The 19,748-nt window shown below is 41.0% G+C and overlaps 1 protein-coding gene across 1 annotated transcript; it reads left to right on the forward strand.

Moving 5' to 3' along the window:
- The first annotated feature begins 278 nt into the window (after positions 1–278).
- tent5d (terminal nucleotidyltransferase 5D) lies at positions 279–12,157 on the forward strand. The gene is made up of 2 exons (XM_073820619.1): positions 279–419; positions 6,291–12,157. Exon 2 carries the CDS (start codon positions 6,311–6,313, stop codon positions 9,389–9,391), a length of 3,081 nt encoding a protein of 1,026 aa, XP_073676720.1. The 5' UTR covers positions 279–419; positions 6,291–6,310; the 3' UTR covers positions 9,392–12,157.
- Positions 12,158–19,748: the final 7,591 nt, after the last annotated feature.

Raw genomic sequence — 19,748 nt, forward strand, 5'->3', positions numbered from 1 at the left:
TATAAAAAGTCGAAATCTCCTTGGATTAGACAGACTATCTCAATTGTGATTATCGCGCACCAACACAACATGCACATACGTGTGCGCGCACTTGACACCTGTTAACTCTCGCTCCGTGGGATTTTGATGTGTGCCATTGTTGTGACTCGCACTACGTGGACTACCTCAAAACTCTGACGCCAGGTCGCCATGGAAACTGCTTTAAGCTCCGGGCTCTGAGAGAGCAGAAGGTGTGGGATATTTAAGAGTTTCAGAACCACGATCTGCCTGAACAGCGATCGGCTCCTGCAGCACTTCCCAGCTTTGGAATTCAGCCTAATGAACCCTAAACGATTGACCCAACGACCAGATCATTGTCGGATTAACCCTGGAGATCAACACTGACGTGCCGCCACTCTCACGTTTCTGCTCATCCAGCGGTGAGTTGAACAAGTCCCATCTTTGTGTGGACGTGAGCATTTAAGATATTTGACTACTGTCAAGTTTGAATTGCGAATCAGTGCACTGTATTCATTGGCAAAGTTGGAAAAACCCTCGAATGGTGTTGGAATAGCAACGCAAATACCAGTGAAACAGTACAAAAGTCAATACTTTTAGGGTAGCCGACTGATGGCGACACAGTGTTTACTACTAAATCGAATGCACTATTTTTTTTTTTTTAATAAACATAAAAACAAAGTACTAATCGCCAGAGCTGTTATATTATGCATCCTGTGATCTGAGTATGTCACGCGCGTGTGCTCCTCATGTCTGCTTTGTTTCCGATTGATCAGAACTTTAAATGTACTTAGTGTGCATGGTGAACAAAGAGATGTTATATTGAACACAGTACAGGCAAACTGCGAATTAGTGATAAGTTTAAAATGTACTCTAAAAAAGAGGCATTATGCATTAGGAAGAGTCAGTTTTTTCTGGAAGCTGCTGGCGTGTAGCTGTGAATGGATGAGCAGAAGTACTCGGATGACTCACAGCGGTTTATTTGCGGGAGAGTGCGCGCATGAGGGGCGGGGGAGGAAAACATCATCGTGCTGCAGCGTCACAGCCAGTGTCCACATTTATGTGTGTGTCTTTGAACAGATGGCACCAAAAATACTAAAAAGCCTAATAAAGCCCTTTTGCACAGGTGAACAATCACGGGAACAGTTATTTGAGATATTTGACTTTATATCTCAGTGGGATTGAGCTGCCGTGACGTGTCGTTAATGACGTCATAGCCACCGGGCCGGCGTCACGACGCCCCCTCACCCGGTCTATCCCGCCCACTCACTCAAGATAAATCGCCAAGTTCGTTGGCTATCTGGTGTTAATGGGCTACAGAAGCACATTTCTGTTAAGGGCAGTTGGTTTTATTTTGATCGGTTGTCTGCTTAAGGATGTTCCCACGCATTAGGTTACACTGAACTTCCTGTGCCATTATGACTGCAGCTCTGTGGAGCATTTCTAGGAGGTAAACAATCCTAAACAATTTGGTTGTGGTGTTTTTATAACCCAGAATCAGCTATATAAATTGTAATCCCTGATGAAAAAAAAAAAAAAACAGCTAACCAGCCTAGGCTGGTTGACTTGTTTTATCTGGTCAACCAGCCTGGTTTTAGCTGGTCATAGCTGGTCAGCAGGTTGGTTTTAGAGGGGTTTTGGCCACTTTCTCAGCCTGGCCAGTGACCAGCTAAAACCAGCTACTTCCAGCCTAAACCAGCTAAGACCAGCCAACCAGCCTATGCTGGTTTTAGCTGTTTTTTTTTTCAGCAGTGATGTTAGGGTCTAACTGTTAGGCTTCTACTCAATTCAAATAAGAATAATATCTCGCAGTGGTTAATGAGCTTGACATCTGATAGAACACTTGGACCCCGAAACTGTAACATATGACGTCAGACTTAACTAGTGGATTGGGATGGCAAAGAGTTGGTTGTTTTGGCGGGTTATATATATATATATATATATATACTAAAAAAAATAATATATTATTATTATTATTATTTTACGTTATCGCAAAGTGATGTCACTTACTTTTCAGGCTCTTTGGTATTCTTTGGAAACTTTGATATTTAGCAGCTCATACAGTTCTTTTTTTTAAAAGGCTTGATTTGTTCATTTCAAACCAGTTCTTTGGTTCATTATCTAGTCTAGTGAGAGCTACATAGTGACCTGCTTGTCAGAGTCCAACTCATTCATTGTGAACTCTCAGACTCATCGTCGCTGATACATAATTTGTTTAATGTCCACCAAAACAAAATCAGTCTTGTGGCATCAACTCAGAACTAAAGTTTGATTAATTTTGTTTTTGTGAAACAACTTGACTGGTTATGATAACTGGTTACCAGTTAACTTTTCCTTACCATGTTACCACTGTTGCTGGTTAGTTAGCTGGCTAATATTACCAGCCAGTCAGATTTCTTATTGGCTAATTTGAAAACAGTAAGTAAGTAAAGTAAATAAATAAATTAAATACATACAAATTTTTATTTTGTACAAATTATGTTCTGTGGCAAAAGGTGTGATATATAAATGTTCTAGTATATAAAGAATCTTGCATTCACAGCAAATTGCAATTATAGCTTGTTCATTCACAGGTAAAGCATTAAGACTCTGCTTTATTTAATGCCAATTTGTATAAATAGTGAGTGTAATGTGTTCACTCCAAAAAATTAATTTTAAATATATAGATGATGCATTTATTCACTTATACTCATCTCTAAACTAATAAAATGTGTAACCTTAATGTTTACTAAATACATCTAATTCAAATGGAAAGTTTTCCTTGAAAATTGCTATTTATTGGTACATGAGTTTCTGAACATGAAGGGTAATAAGATATGCTTAGCCTCAAATGCTGTCTTAAAGATAGCGTGGATTTAGTATGTTAATGGCACTGAGAGTTGGCATTTGTCAGACCTGGGACAGTCTTTCACACACACTTCTTGCCTTGTGAATTGCACTCTCTAGTGGCCAAGATTGAAAGTGTGGGTATTGGGACAGGTCCTATAAAATGGTCTATCCCATTTCCTGTACAGTTTACACTCTAATGAAACAACTCTAATAAAGTTTTAATTGCAGCACATGTTTTTACAGACCATCAAACATGTTCAGGAATGGGCCACATTTGTTGGGAATTGGGAATACTTTGTTTAACGTGATCGCCCTCTGACTGAAACAGATGGATACACTTGAACGTGTGTGAAATCATGTCTGAATGCATATGTAATTTGTCGCTATCTTCTACACATTTATAGTTCAACATTTTTTTTTTTTACTTTTAAATGTAGTTTTTAAAAGCATTGTTTGGTGCTGCTGAAAATGAAAAGAAAAGAAAAAAAAACATTATTTAGAAAAGAGAACAGCGCTCCTGCAGGTTCTGATAAAAACTCACCTCTGAGAATAGAGGAAAGGGATAATGTGAGGTGAGATTACTGCTGTGGCACTGAAGAAAGTAAAAGTCAGAAAAAGATTAAGAGCACTCCTGCTGAAAAAGAGGAAGAGTTCACTGTTACAGAAGTAAGGAAATGTAGAAAAAAAAAGAGAAACAGAGCTCGTATGGGAGCAGAGGGAGAGATCAACACTGAAATAGAGATGAAATTAAAAGATGAGAGAGAGAGAAAGCTCCTGTGGGACCGTAGGGAGAGATCCCAACTGTTGAGATGACAAAATTAAAGACAGGAGAAAAAATGGAACAAGTGCTCCTGCAGGAGCGGAGGAAGAGTTCACTAATGTGGTAGTAATAAAGTTAAAGACAGAAGAGAAAAATAGAAAGAGGGAAGAGTAGAAAGTAGAGGTGGTAGAGAAAAGAGAGCCCTGGTTAAACGGCAACAGAGGAGAAAATAAAACTTTTTATTCCAAACAAGCATGTTAGTCAGTTGCTATGAATAGACTCTAGACTATAGACTCCTTTAACTCAGGTCAGTAAAAGACTATGGCTTAAAGCTACTTATGAATCATAAGGATAATGCTCAAATGACCAAGCTGCTGTTTAAAGAGGAATCGATTATGGTTGTTGACGTCTTAGTCATCAGTGTTATTTCAGTTACTTACCTAGACAAAACAAGGCTAGATGAAGTTGGTGTTAAAAAACTACTGTCACGATTTACTAAAGACACGCACTGACCTTAATGTACATGTGTTTTTAGGAGTGGCCCTTTCAGATGCAAAAATAATGGGAGTATATACGTAAATATATCACGCAACATGATTTGCCAAGATTTGCAGTAGTCAGTTTACTGCTATTTCCACAATTATTTAACACCCCCCAAAAAAGCACGTCTTAACCCACTTGCTGTCAGGAGGAGGCGCCGCAGAGAATAAAGAGCGTGTGGTAGAAGAGTGAAAATTTCCGGTCGTATTAATTTATTTGGAATGCCAGGGGAACACATTATCCAAACATATCCTTCTGATAATTTGCGCTGCTCTTGGTAGATTACGTTGGTCATCTTGGAAATGAGGTGTTGCATCTGTTTTTTAATTTGCACATTGTCAGTAGATCAATTGCAAAACTGTCCACTATTGTCTATGTGTGTGTATATATATATTTTATTATGATATATGATATTTATGCTCTTGCTATCTCTGGACGCTAGATGCTTGCCTGCAATGCCAGTAGGACAAACAACTTTGTAAAACTTTCAGGAGTGGCAGCTGAAATTATCTTTAGATTAACTGTGTAACCTCAGAGATATCTAACTATTGGATATGAAGCTTTGACGCCATGCATGTGGGTTAACAGACGAGTCACTGCAGTGACGAGGGAGTCCCGTCTCCTTTATCTCGCTGCCCTTGGTTGCTTCCACAATCTCTTCTCCATGCAATGGCAAAGAGAAAAGCATTTCTGTTATCAGATAAATGGGGTTATGACAGTAATCTAAAATTCACTTTCTGACATGTTTGGTCTCGTGCTATGGGATACAACCAACTCCCATATTGTCAAGTTAGGTTTTTAGGTATATATATTTTCATCAGATAATTACTGCTTCTTAGGTAACTATAAGGGGTCCTCTGAGAAATTGAATCCATCCAGACTGGATGTCTGGGATTGCCGTATTATTTTCCACAAAGATTCTTGTGGCATGCAGATTTTCTTGTCTGACAGCTCGCTCCACTTTCATCATAGACACATAAATTAAACCAATATTAAGAAAATCATTTGTTTAAACCGCATGTCCACGTTCTTTTGACAGGACAGGATTAACAATACAGATGCATTTACACACACAAATGCATGTATTTTTGGAAAAGGCCTAGTGCCCTTGCGTAATTCAGCCTAAGGGTGGTGATCTAATGTTGATTAACAGGTTCTAAATAAACACATGCATTAAAAAATCTTAAATTTAATGTAGTGTATTTATTGTGTTTGAATATTAATATATAATTTAAGTTGTGGAGGAATTTGATAAAGTCAAATAATAAAAAAGTAAAAAAAAAAAAAATAAAGTCAAAAAGTCAAACATAAAACAAAGACACCAGTTAAGTTTAACTGCTTCTGCAAATTTTGAATTGTTTTTGTTGCAACCATTCTCAGATAAATTATTTAGAACTATAGCAAAGGGGCAATCTAAGTGTCAGTGTCTAGGGACACAGAAGATTGATTAAAAAAACGAAAAAGGCCAAAACAGCTGGAGCTTCTATTCTTTGGATGAATGGAGTATATATAATTTCCGGTTCAAATGGAAACTCGCACTGTGTCTGATGACGCTATGGGGAATGTCCTCAGTAGTGTCTGAAGTACGTGCCTTAAACACCTGTAGTACAAGTCAACAGCTTTTTTGTCTTCAGAAGATGTCTTCAGCACCACTATGGACAAACACCCGGCCAAGCATTTCAAAAAGTTTTAGCAAATAGCGCTTTATTGATATCTAGCCAAGAAGAATTGGAACAGGCTGAGTAGAGCCTAGATGTTATGAGTGATGGCCACGCTGATGTAGAGAGATTGTGCTCGCACTGGAAGTATTAGAGTCAATTGGAAGAATGCTTGCAAACAGGCTCTAATCAGTGTTTTCAAACAAATCAGAAACGGAACATTAACACTATTTAAATTGGTTTTAGTGCATATCCGTCCTTGTTTAGATCCTTCACAGCTTGAGCTTGAGGTCAAAGTCTTATTTACAAAAGATTACTCAACAGTTTACCCAGTTTATACATTGGATGTATATATGTTGTTCTGTGCCTGAATACATTTAATTTAGCATAAAGATAATCACAACAAATAAATGTGGACACTAGACTGCACTTTATTAAACATAACTAGAATGTTATATATGTTGCTCATCTATAATCCGTTTTCTCTTTGTCTGTATTCCTCACAGATATTGTGAACATAATAGAGATGGAAGATGACCGCCGGTTTCACAAACTGACACAAGAACAGGTGGAGACTTTAGACCAAGTTCTTACAGAGGTCATTCCCATTCATGGCAGGGGTAATTTCCCAACCCTTGAAATCAAGCCTAAAGACATAATCCATGTGGTCAGAGACAGACTGATTTTGAAGAAAATCAAGGTGAGAGATGTTCGTCTAAATGGCTCTACAGCCAGTCATGTGCTGGTCAAAGAGAATGGCACCAGCTACAAAGACTTGGATATCATCTTTGGTGTGGAGCTTCCCAAACCAGAGGACTTCCAGATTATCAAGGAGGTGGTTTTGGGCTGTCTGTTGGACTTTCTACCTAAAGGTGTCAACAAAGATAAGATTACAGCTCTCACCATGAAAGAGGCATATGTGCAAAAAATGGTCAAAGTGTTCACTGAGCATGACCGTTGGAGCCTTATCTCCCTCTCAAACAATAGCGGTAAGAATGTGGAGCTCAAGTTTGTCAACTCTCTACGACGCCAATTTGAATTCAGTGTGGATTCCTTTCAGATCATCCTGGACAGTATGCTACAATCTTATTTGGATGCTGAAAGGAGGAAGATTTTGGAAGGGCAAGGGGGCCAAGACTCTTCATTGCCCCCAAGTCAAGGAATTCAGACAGCCCAAATGGATGAAACATTCCTCAGCTCGTGTGACACAGGGCATCACCAAGGAAGTGACATTGATATGTCCTGCAAAACTGATGACATTCAGACTATCTGTGACTCTCAGTGTTGTTGTAAAACAAGTCAGAAAGAGCAGTCAAAATTTTCAGAACAAGAACCAACTCTCGAAACAGACGATGTTGAAACAGAGATTGTTCAAACTGCAACTATGCCTATGGAACAAGTATCAGAGCACTCTGAAATGGTGCATGTGGAGTTAAAAAATGAACTTCATGAAAATGTGTCTTTGCCAACGGAGACACTGCTCGAAGTAAATACAAATGAAACAGGTGTTGACTCAGGGGAGGGAAATGAACAAGTTGGGGTAAAAACGATGTCTGTTAAGGAATCGAGTCCTACCGTTAAAACATCTATTAATGAAACAGATTCTGACAAAACAGAATACATGTTAGACATAGAGCCAGTTAAATCCCAACCATGGCTTGAAATGGTACATACAGACTTCTCTTGTCTTTCAACAACAGAGACTTTTGGTGAGCGATGCACATTCCAACCTGCTCCCATTACGTTTCTTTCACAATCAGCACTAGAATCATATGCGGAGTATCCTTTACCACCCCCTGCCAAAAAAAACAGCCAAAATTCACAAATGGTTGTTCTCAAGCATTCCTCACCCAAACCTCCTCGGAAAATGTCCAAAAAGACAACCCTTGTACCGTGTTCACCAGAAAAACCAGTGTCAAATAATTCAGATGTTAATACTTGTCAGGTTTTGCATCCACCTAAAGCTTACCCAAAAGAATCATTACCTATGCAGGTTAAATTGTCAGGTCTTACCACAAAAAGCTTTGAATTATCCAGTGCCTCAGAAAATGACTCTAAAGAGTCTAAAGAACTAGCCAATTGTACCGGAGCTTTTACTGTCACTGCTCCAGAGAATGGTATGCATTCAGAAGAGACATTGTACATGAGTCTATCACCAGAGGAAAGCCTTCAAAGTCAAGTGCAAACTTCAGAACCAGAAACAGGTGAAGCTACTCATGTCACTATTCTAATTTCTACACCCAATCCCAGTAACCTCCCCAAAGATCAAAACAGGATAAACCAGCCTTTTAATGAAAGTGTTCAGACAACACCATGTCAGGCAGTGGTACCTCTTATCAATGTAAATTCTGAGCCTTTACTTCAGGCAAATGACAGTTATGACCTCAACTCAGCCTCCCCCAAAAAGAAAGATACAGAGTCTTGTGCTCAAGTTGATGATGCCACATCACCAAAATATCTTACTGAACCATCTGAATCAGTCACTATGGCAACAAATTGTGCCTCTCAGATGTTAAAACCACTGTCTGCAGACCTTACTATTGACTCACAAGTGGTAGGGAATAATTCTTCAGGCTCTGAAAATGTTATATCACCTCAAGTTCACAACTACCCCGTATCCACTCTGCAGACTCAGGAACTTCTTGTGCCAAGTCCACAGACTAAAGAACCTCCAGAACTATTATCCCTTGTCGCTTTACCAGAAGTTCAAAGCCTCACAGTATCAGCAACACATTTGTCAAAACCACCAGAACCTTCTATATGCTTAACAGCAAATCTAGAATCTCCTAGCATCTCAGAGCCTCTTTTAGAACCATCAGTTATATCTATGGACGTCATAGACCCTTCTGAAGTACTCTTTGAAGATACAGAATCATCTGAATCACTTTCACAGGGCTTGACACCGTCTGCAGTATCTATATCACCTACATTAGAAATGTCCATGTCATCAGTAAGTGAGGAGCTGGTTTCCAAGATATCAGACCCTTCAGCCTTAGACATTAACGAGCCCATACACCCCTCAAAAGAGCTGCCTTGCGTTACAGTGTTGGCTGAGAGCATGTATGGTGACTTTGAGCAGGCTATGGACCACCTACGTTACCGGCTAATAGCAACGCGCAACCCTGAAGAGATCAGAGGTGGAGGCCTGCTCAAGTACAGTAATCTGCTTGTCCGGGACTTCAAACCTGCCTGTGAAACAGAAATTAAGACACTTGAGCGCTACATGTGTTCACGTTTTTTTATTGACTTCCCTGATGTGAATGAGCAGCAGCGCAAGATCGAATCGTACCTGCGCAACCACTTTATTGGAGAGGAGAAAAGTAAATATGATTACTTGATGACCCTTCGGAGAGTGGTCAATGAGAGTACTGTGTGCTTGATGGGGCATGAACGCCGTCAGACTCTCAATATGATTACCATTCTAGCACTTAAAGTCCTGGGCGAGCAAAACATCATTCCCAATGCCAATAATGTTACCTGCTACTACCAGCCTGCACCATACATGACAGACCACAACTTCAGTAACTATTTCATTTCAAATGGCCATTCCCCACTTATATATCACCCCTACCCGCTACACTTACACATGCAGTCTGGATTAGTTTAGGTCTAAGTACGTAACATAGATAAGAAAATGCACAGGGAATCTTGCAACCTAAAATATCCACCACATATGATCTACCCTTGAGCATGTGTCCCAAACACTCAACTGAGAAAAAAAAAAAAAGTTAAGTTCAAAAGTGTTGGACAACAGTGTGTCAGTTAAGATCTGGTATTGACTACCATTGAGAATTAGTCAAGTCAAGTCAAGTCAAGATTATTTATACAGCGCTTTTTACAATACAAGTTGTGTCAAAGCAACCTTACAGTATTAAAATAATAAAGTAAAATGTCAATAATAATGCAAGAGTTCCATATTGCAACAAAGTCAAATTGGGGAGGACTCATCTGGTTCCCATGGCCTTGTGCCAGTGGCCGTTTAGGGTAGGGTAGGAGTTCTTTCTTGATGATTACACATACAAACATTGGAACCATTGCACTAGCAATATGAAGGTTAAAGCAAATGTGCCACATGCATTTATTTGAAAAGAACAATGAAAAGATGATTGGTTAAAAAACAAGAAGACAGAAAACGGTGGCATGAGTGACTATAAAAAAAATAGAGGAAAAACTTGAATAGATCTGTTCTTGTCTCATAAAAGGTAGCTAAAACGTCCTGTTGTAACAAAGAAACAAACAAAACATTAGAAAAGGCAAATGCTTTTGATAGAAACACTGTTTTCAATAATTTAATGCTTTATTGGCATGACAAAAAAAGTTAAGAGAAATAATCAGCATGCAGCCAATGCTTTTTACACAGTAAGGTACTTTTGTTGTCTGAAACAATTAAACTGATTGTTCCCGTCTTGTTCTAAGAAAGTTCAGTAAGGTCAGTGTTCCATTCCTTTGTTTCTGATTTCTGTTTGAATTAAGTATTTTATATGTTGTGATATTTCTTGGTACATCAACTGGATGTCTGTATTTTTATTTATAATATATGCTTATTAGTAGATTATGAAAGATGATTCCAGGGGTGTCCAATTGTGCTCCTGGAGGGCCACTGTCCTGCACCTGCCTGGAAGTTTCTAGTAATCCTGAAGATCTTGATTAGGTGGTTCAGGCACGTTTAATTAGAACGAGAACTAAACTAAAAGTGGCCTTCCAGGAGCAGGATTGGAAGGCCTTGATGTATTCAATATTTCACAAAAATCATACGTCTTCAGAACATGAAAAAAGTTCCATTCCTCATCATATGATTAAATGAGAGATTTCAGGAAAAACTGTAGTGAATCTGTAGTGATCTACAAAGGTTTGTTTGACCAAAATGTACAATATGGAATGTGTTGGATTGATGAAAACAAATCTCAAATTTGACAGAGTGGGGTGCAAAGGTTACTACCAAACTTGGACAAATACAGAAAAGAAAACAAACCAACCAACTACAAAAGAAGAAAAAATAAGGGCGTTTGCTGGTGTCTTTTGTGTATCTATGGCGCACAATGTTGATTTTACGTGAAGAGTAACAAGCAGTCTTCTTTAGTTTTATTTTCTTATATACTGTAAACGTAGCCTCAAACAATCCATGTGAGGACGTTAGATGATGTTATTTAATATTTCTTTGTATTTAACAGAACCATCAGTGGTGCTGAAGACTTAAATACATTTCCACCCTTTTTTTACATCTTTGTGACAAAAATGCATATATTTTTCCAAGAATTTATGTGTAGAACTGTATTATAGCATACATGAAAGATTGCACCAGCCACACATACAGTATACACAGATACACATAAATAGAAACTATAAAGTCTGGACCAAAAAATAAAAGTGTATATCATTGGACATCAATATGGCATGAAGATTACTGAACTGTTATCTTCAGTGAAGTGATTATTATAGCAAAGTGTATTAAAGTGATTTGCCTAAATAATACGTTTTTCAGGAGCAAGAGAAAATATACACAACTTGTATGACATGCTGGCTTCACTGAAATTGTATAAAGAAATTTTATTTTTAGGTTCTCTTGAGAACATAGCAAAAGTATTAGCAAATGTTTGACCTTGACCTTAATAAAATGCAAAAGTTTAACAGATCTTACAGAGATCTCATCACTGGTATAGTTATTCAAACTTGTGGAGTTACTTTTTCCTGTGCAGACCTACAGTTTTGTAATGTATCGGCTTGATTGTACGATGATTTCTAGTCTAACATTCTGTTTTACCTTTATGTAATTGTCTACCTATGAAATACAGCCAAAACCTGTAGTAACACTGTGGTTAGAAATAGGTTTAGACTGAAATTGTTTACCAAGATGATGTACACCCATCATGAAATACTTAAAACCGTTTATATGACCAAAATTATTTTTGCAGGAAAACATCAGTGCCTCAATGAGCAGGAGAAAGCTGTAAAGAAGGTGACAGAAAGGACAATGCTCCTGCAAATGCAGCAGTCACTTTTTATTTTCAGGTGTACATTTTCTCCTCTTCTCATGCTATTTGTGTTGATGTCAGATGTAGTTCTTTGCTGTGGCTAGTTTTGTTCATTTAATAAAAAGAATAGAAAAAGAACAAACCCATTTCATTGCAAATGAGTTTTGGTGTTAAATATCATGTGTGTGTGCGTGGTTCAGGTATACACTACATCCCCTCAAAGATGACAATATCCAATATTTATGACCTTGTGGAGACATTTTGGCAGCTTATAAATGATACAGAATGTTTTTGAAAATCTAAAAATGCCTGTAGTTTTATGTGCTGTACTTAAGTTAAATTGCATTTACTATGTCAAAAGGATTCACATTTTGATTGTACTTAAATATTTAAATTAAACACTTTTCAGCCATCTTACAGACAGAGATTTTTTTCATTTTAGTATTTGTGATGCAAAAACTTTGTCATTATTTTTTATTGTTCTGTGACTCTAAGAACATTACCTGAATATTTTAAACTTCAATTACCAGCAGATGATTTCACAGAGGTTTGACTTATGAATGTATTATAACTGCTATGAAGTGTGATTTACATCGATTTACAACTATGGTTATTATAAAAATATATTAGGCCTACTATAGTTGTCACAGTCAGGCGGGTTGAGGAGTGAAGATGGACGAGGAGAACCGGAGTAACTGAATAATTGAAGTTTATTAAATAAAACACTGCAAAATGAACAAATAAACAAAACCGGGAGCAGAAAATGAGCACATGTAACAAAACAAACGGAAGTAACATAATCATTGACCAACAAACGGGGTGTGCAAACACAGACTCTTAAATACACTGAAAAACAAGGTGTGGTCACAAACAAGCTAACAAGATGACGAGGGGGAAATGCAAATATGGGCAAGACTGACCTAACACAGACAAAACTAGAAGGGGGGAGAAAAGGACTAAACCATGATAACTAGAAACAGGGGGGGGGGGGGGGGATACTAGGAAAGACAGAACAGGACAAAACACAGACATAATCCTGACATTAGTCTGTTCACCCAAAATTAACATAATTTACTTAGTACTGTCTTTCAAATCCTGAATGATATTCTTCCACAGAACACAAAAGGAATTATTTACAGCAATGTATACAATGAAAGTGAATGGAATCCATGGTTGTCAGCCTAGATTTTAAAAGCTAGTGACTAGGGCTGGGCGATTCTTTCGATTTTTACGATTAATTCGAATTTACGTTTTAAGACGATTTAATTTTTTATTAAATCGAGGTATCGTGATTTGTTAATAAAAATATTAGATAGATTGTAATTGCACCAATGGCAGAATAATTAAGAGGCAATATTGTCCGACCACATGATGGCGCGCCTAACTAACCGCTGTATTCGGAACGGAAAACAAATAACGCGTTCTGGTAAAATAACGCGAGTCACTAAGTGGACATGATTAGCTTGCTAGCAAGTTAGCCTGTTATATTACATACAATTTCACTTATCACATAAACAGAGTAGAGAGATGATTGAAGACAATAGCGAATTATTTGCATATCAGGTGCGACCAGCATATTTGTATTTGCGCTGAGTGGAGCTTCAAAGGTTTCTATGTGTTTTGCACATTGACTAATGTATCTCAAGTGTAGAGAGAGTGTAAATAAGAGACTGAATGGGCAGTAGCTTCGTTTATTATAATAGAGCTTTGTGATATTGCGAACTAATATGAGTGACAGCTTTTAATCATTTTTAAGGGAGTTTGTAAATGAGATATTGATTTATTATAACAGTTAAATAAACAAGAAGTTATTATTAAGTGACTTACATTGTCTGACTATAACACTATTGCCTGATTTTGCTCTATTTTGTCGTCAAAAGTAGTCTGAAACAAGTCACAGCTGAGCCGCAGCGCATCTCCACTCAAACACAGCGGTGTTTTGTTTATGAATGAACGTGTGTTTTTAAACGAATCTAGTGAAATGATTCAATTTCCCGTTCATTAAGAGTCACTTGCTTTATTCTTGAATGAACCATCCGTTCAAACGAATCAAATGAATATGATTCAGTAATTAAATCAGTGTCTTACCACCACCTGCTGGCAGATCGTTTCAGTTATTTAAATCATTTAATATTTCTGTGTTCAAAAATACGATATAAGTCCAAAAGAAAAGCATGGAAATATATATTTTCCTCCCGCCTCATATTTATTTGTCTTACAAACATTTACTGTGTCTGGTATGATAAGAATGGGGTCTGGTGCACTGATGCAGTTGCAATGTATACTGCAAAATATATGGTGCCCATATATATTGTGGAAAAGCTGGGGTTTCTTTACATGCTAAAAGTAGTAAAGTAGTAGGGGGGAAAAAAACGATTTAAATCGTAAATCGGATTTTTTGTGAAAAAAATCGGGGATTTTATTTTTAGGCCATATCGCCCAGCCCTACTAGTGACAATATAAAGTATTATCTTTTTCTTACATAAAGCCTCATATGAGTCAAGGTTTTATCTGCCATTGCACCACCACTGTGACCCAAAACGTCGGCTAGATGTATTCAATAAACGACTGGCTTCCAAACTTCCTCCACACTGGCCATGGGACTGTGCCACCGACCTGCTGCCTGGGGCCATCCTTCCACGGGGCAAAGTCTACCCACTCTCCATCTTGGAGCAAAAGGCCATAGAGGTGTATGTCAAGGAGGCTCTCAGGCAAAGGTTTTATTAATCCAATCTCTCTCCCCTGCAGCATCCAGCTTCTTCGTCGTGGGACAAAGGATGAAAGCTTGCGCCCCCCTGCATTAATTACAGAGCCCTTAACTCTCAGATGGTGAAATTTAAGTACCCTCTTCCTCTGGTCCCAGCAGTCCTGAAAAAAACTCTGGGGGTGTGCCTCTTATTGAAGCTGGAATTGCTGAGCCCCTATAACCTCATTCGTATCCAGGAAGGTGACAAATGGAATGTTTGGTTATGCCATACGGGCTTTCCAACTCTCCGTCTTCCATGGATTCATGAACAAAGTGTTCCAATAATGCCCTCACTGCTTTTTCATTGTCTACATTGATGACATCCTTGTATATATACATGGCCGCACAACACCAACATGTTATGCAGGTCCTCAGGACATTCCGCCAGCACTATCTCTGCCTGAAGCTCAAGAAATGCGAATTCCATCAGTCAGCACTCAACTCCTTGGTTATGTCATCAACCAGAGTAGCATGTGTATAGACCAGAGGAAGGTAAACCCTGTTCTGGACTGGGCACAACCCACCACAATCAAAGAACAACAGTGCTTCCTGGGCTTCACCCATTTATACTCCCAATTCATTAAAAAAATTTAACCATCAGATCTACACATCTCTAACATCTTTGCTATCAAAGGGGACTAAGTCTTTGTCCTGGATCTCTGAAGCCATAACAGCAGTCTGGTGACTCAGAGAAGCTTTCTGTGCCTCTCCTACCCTTGTCCATCCCGATCCTAACCTGCCGTTCATCGTACAGGATGATGCATCCACCACCAGGGTAGGAGTGGTGCTGTCCCAGTGGCAGGGTGAGCCTCCATGCCTCCATCCATGCACCTATTATCCAAGAAATTGTCCCCTGCAGAGCGGAACTATGACATCGGATATTGTGAATTGCTGGCGAGCAAATTAGCTTAGGAGTGGCAGCATTGGCTGGAGAGAGCAAAAAAAACCTTTAAAGTAATCTTGAATCTTGAACACCTCAGAGAAGCCAAGAGACCAAATACCCATCAGGCCAGGTGGGCCCTCTTCTTTACCTGGTTCAATTTTTCTGTCACATATCGCCAAGGCTGGTGGCTCAATATGACCCAGGACATATCCCGATTTATCCAAGGATGCTCAGCCTGTGCCATTTCAAAAGTTCTCAGTCGCCTCCCAGAAGGTAAGCTACTACTCCTGCCATTACCCAACTGGCCCTGCTCACATCTGGGGGTAGACATTATCACTGACCTTCCTCCATGACTTGACTCCAACACATGTATCCTTGTCATCGTCAACAGCTTCTCTAAAGCATGTAAACTCATCCCACTAAAAGGACTTTCCACAGCTTTTGAAGCTGTTGAAACCCTGTTCCAACAAATCTTCTTCCACTTTGGAATCCCAGAAGCTATTGTGTCAGATTGTATCCATCAGTTTAACCTCAGGCTATTATCCCCAGTCTAATGACCAGACTGAGCATAAGATTCAGAAAATTGGAAGATACCTGTAGCCGTACTGTCATAACCATCAAGACGATTTATCCCTTGGGCCGAGTATGTACAAAATTCTTTCTGTCAAGCATCCACCAGGCTCACGCCCTTTCAATGCATCCTTGGTTACCAGTTGCCCCTGTTTCTCTGGTCAGGAGAGACTTCTAGTGTTCCAGCTGTCCACCACTGGTTTCAAGAGAGTGAAAGGCTATAGGACTCAGCTCACATCCATCTCCAAAGGGAAGTTCAAGACAAAAGAGCCAGGATACAGATCAATGAAGTCACCTACAGACTCACTCTTCCAGCTCACCTACGTATCTCACCTACATTTCATGTCTGCCTCCTCAAGCCCTTCACTATCCCTCTGATTCCTTCTTTCCCAGGATCTGGTGTGGAGGATGTGCCTCCTTCTGTGGACCCTGTGGAAGATAACATCTATCGAGTTTACACCATCTTGGAATCTTGCTAGTCCCCATCCACTTTCATTATGGTTGGACAAAGCATTAACGCCCTTCAGAACATCCTCTTTTGTAATGTTGTGTAGCAAGGCAAAGCTGGAGGAAATGTGGATTTATGTGCCGGTTATTTGATAAAGAACAATAACAAACAAAACCAAAAAACACAAGGAACAGAGAACATAAACACATGCAACTGTTACGCTTAACAACTGGCAAACCACAAGAGAAACACAAGAGCTTTATACGTGGGAGAGAAAAAGGGACCAATGAGTAACTATGGGAACAAGGGTTAGGTAGAGATGGGGACCAGTGGAAGAGGGCCTGGAAAATGTGGTGGAACAAGTGACCAGCAGGCAGAGCTGGAGATTAAAAAGGAGCCGGCAGATCAGGTGGCCGGGGAGGAGCTGGCGATCATGGCAGAGTCGGAGACCACCACAGTGGCACATACGGAGCAGACAGAACTGCATCTAAGAGCACAGAGAGGTTAACAAATGTCTCTATAGCCAAAACAGGACAGGCAGAGAGCTCAGGGATGGCCTCCGAGGCCATTACAGGACAGGCAAGGGGTTCAGAGATGGCCTTTGTGGCCGTGAAAGGGAGGATCAGAAATGTGTGCGGCCCATATACACAAAATGGAATTACTGGAAGGGCGGTAGATAGTGGAAGAACCTCTGAGGCCACTGGGCTTGAGAGCACTGAGAGGAGGATGCTGGCCGCTCGCACAGCCATCAGTGGTGAAATTGCCGAACTGGAAGCCAGTCTCAAAGTAAGGCTGAAAATATTCACAGGTATGGTCCTCAGGGAATGCTTGCCCTTATGCAAGAGAATGAGCTGCATACCTGATAGATCCATGATACGGGTCAGAGTACTGTAATGTTGTAGAGCACTGGAAAGCAGGCGGAGACATGGATCTATGTACAGGATATTTAGTGGAAAAACAAAAATAAACAATAAATCAAAATCACAAGGGACAAAGAACAGAAGCATGGGCAAACAGCATCCATTAGGCTTAACATTTGACAAAGTTCAAACACAAGGGCCATTTATACACAGGAGAATAAAAAATGCACCAATGAGTAACTATGGGGGAAAAAACTCTCCTAGGTTACTAATGTAACTCTAGTTCCCCTAGGGAACGAGAGCTGCGTCCAAAAACGCTATGGGAACGTCTTCAGCGTGACATGCTCTGAAACATGTGTGTAATCCAACCAACGAGAAAGCGGAACGTCACCGCGGTGACGTCAGACCAGGAAGCTTATAAAAGCACATGGGCACAAACGATCGGCAGCTTCTGATTGGCTGAAGCAGCGCGATGCAGGGCACCGGAAGTATGGCTTCGAGACGCAGCTCTCATTCCCTAGGGGAACTAGGGTTACATTAGTAACCTAGGAGAGTTCCCCAGCGGGAACTCAAGCTGCGTCCGAAAACGCTATGGTCAGATTTCCTCCACATGTCAGCTCTGCGGACGTATGCGTCCAGTGCTCGCACTGGACACATATGATTAAGCTTCTCTTGGTCTGACTCCCTAAAAGGGGGAGGACAGAAGGCTTTGAGCACGATAGGCTGTGGTGCAGAGGAGGGGACTTTAGCCACATACCCCGGTCTGGGGTAAATAAAAGCTTTGGCCATGCCAGGCGCAAAGTCAAGGAAAGAAGGGGCCACAGAAAGGGCCTGAAGGTCACCCACTCTTTTTAGTGAGGTAATAGCTAAGAGGAAGACAGTCTTTAGTGTCAGCACTCTTGGAGAAAGCTCTTCGAGAGGCTCGAAGGGAGGTTTGCACATAGCCTCCAAAACCACTGTCAGGTCCAAAGGAAGAACCCGAGATCAAGCTGTAGGCCTCAGCCTCAGTGCACCTCGGAGGAAACAAACTACTAGCGGGTCTCTGCCCAAAGAACGATCCCCGATAGGGACGTGGAAGGCCAAGGTAGCTGCCACGTAAACCTTCAGGGTCGAGTGGGCTAACCCAGCAGTCAACCGCTCCTGTAAAAACCCAGCACTGGACCAACTGGCAGTGAACTGGGTCGAGCTGGTATTTACTGCACCAAGAAGTGAAGCTGTACCATGGCATCCAGCCCAAGGGGAGCTGGATGACTCAGAGAGAACCAAAGGGGATATTGCGGCATCTCCTGCGTCGCAAAAAGATCCACTTGGGCTTGCCCAAACTTGGTCCATATGAGCTCCACCACCTCTGGGTGGAGTCTCCATTCCCCGGGCCTCAGCCCCTGCCTTGACAGGACGTCTGCTCCCACATTAAGATACCCAGGAATATAAACTGCTCTCAGCGAGAGAAGTTTCCCCTGGGACCACACAAGGATCTGGCGTGCCAGCTTGTATAAGGGGCGCGAACGCAGACCTCCTTGGTAGTTGAAGTAAGAAACCACCACTGCACTGTCGGTGCGCACTAGCACATGGCAATTTCTCACATCTGGGAGGAAGTGCTTCAGAGCCTGAAACACGGCCATTATCTCCAGGCAATTGATGTGCCACGTGATATGGTGACCCCTCCACAGCCCGCGGGCTGAGCGGCCACTTATGACCGCTCCCCACCCTGTGAGGGACGCATCCATCGCTACGTTGTGTGGTAACAAGGACCTCCCAGCATTGGGCCTTGAGACAGAAACCAAGGTTTCCTCCACATGTCTAAGGCACGAAGGCATCGCCGCGTGACCTTGATCATGCGGAATGGATTTCCCCTTGGGGAGAACCCCTTGGTCTTGAGCCACCACTGTAAAGGTCTCATATGCAGCAGGCCAAAAGGTATTACGTTGGACGCAGCCACCATCAGACCTAACAGTATTTGAAACTGCTTGACAGTGAGTGTCCTGCCTTCTCTAACTCTCCTGACTGAAGTGAGGGTCAACTCGACACGAGCAGGGAACATACGTGCCTGCATCGTGGTCGAATCCCAAACTATGCCTAGACAGGTGGTTCTCTGAACTGGACACTCTTCTTGGCGTTCAGCATCTCGAAGCTGCACCAGCTCGGATTGAGCCAAAATCAACCAATCGTCGATGTAGTTGAGTATGCGTATGCCGTGAAGCCTCAGCTTCGAGAGAGCGGCATCCATACACTTGGTGAAAGTGCGGGGTGAGAGAGCCAGCCTGAAAGGGAGAACCTGATATTGGTACGCTTCGCCCCCGAAAGCGAACCTCAGGAACTTCCTGTGCTGAGGGAGGATGGAGATGTGGAAGTATGCATCTTTCAGATCTATGGTGACAAGCCAGTCCTCGGACGTGAACTGTTGTGTGACCTGTTTTAGGGTAAACATTTTGAACCCTAGGCGCATGACAGCATGGTTCAATATCCTTAGATCTAAAAAGGGTGG

This window comes from Garra rufa, chromosome 16 (assembly GCF_049309525.1).
Source record: "Garra rufa chromosome 16, GarRuf1.0, whole genome shotgun sequence".
Classification (NCBI taxonomy): Eukaryota; Metazoa; Chordata; class Actinopteri; order Cypriniformes; family Cyprinidae; genus Garra; species Garra rufa.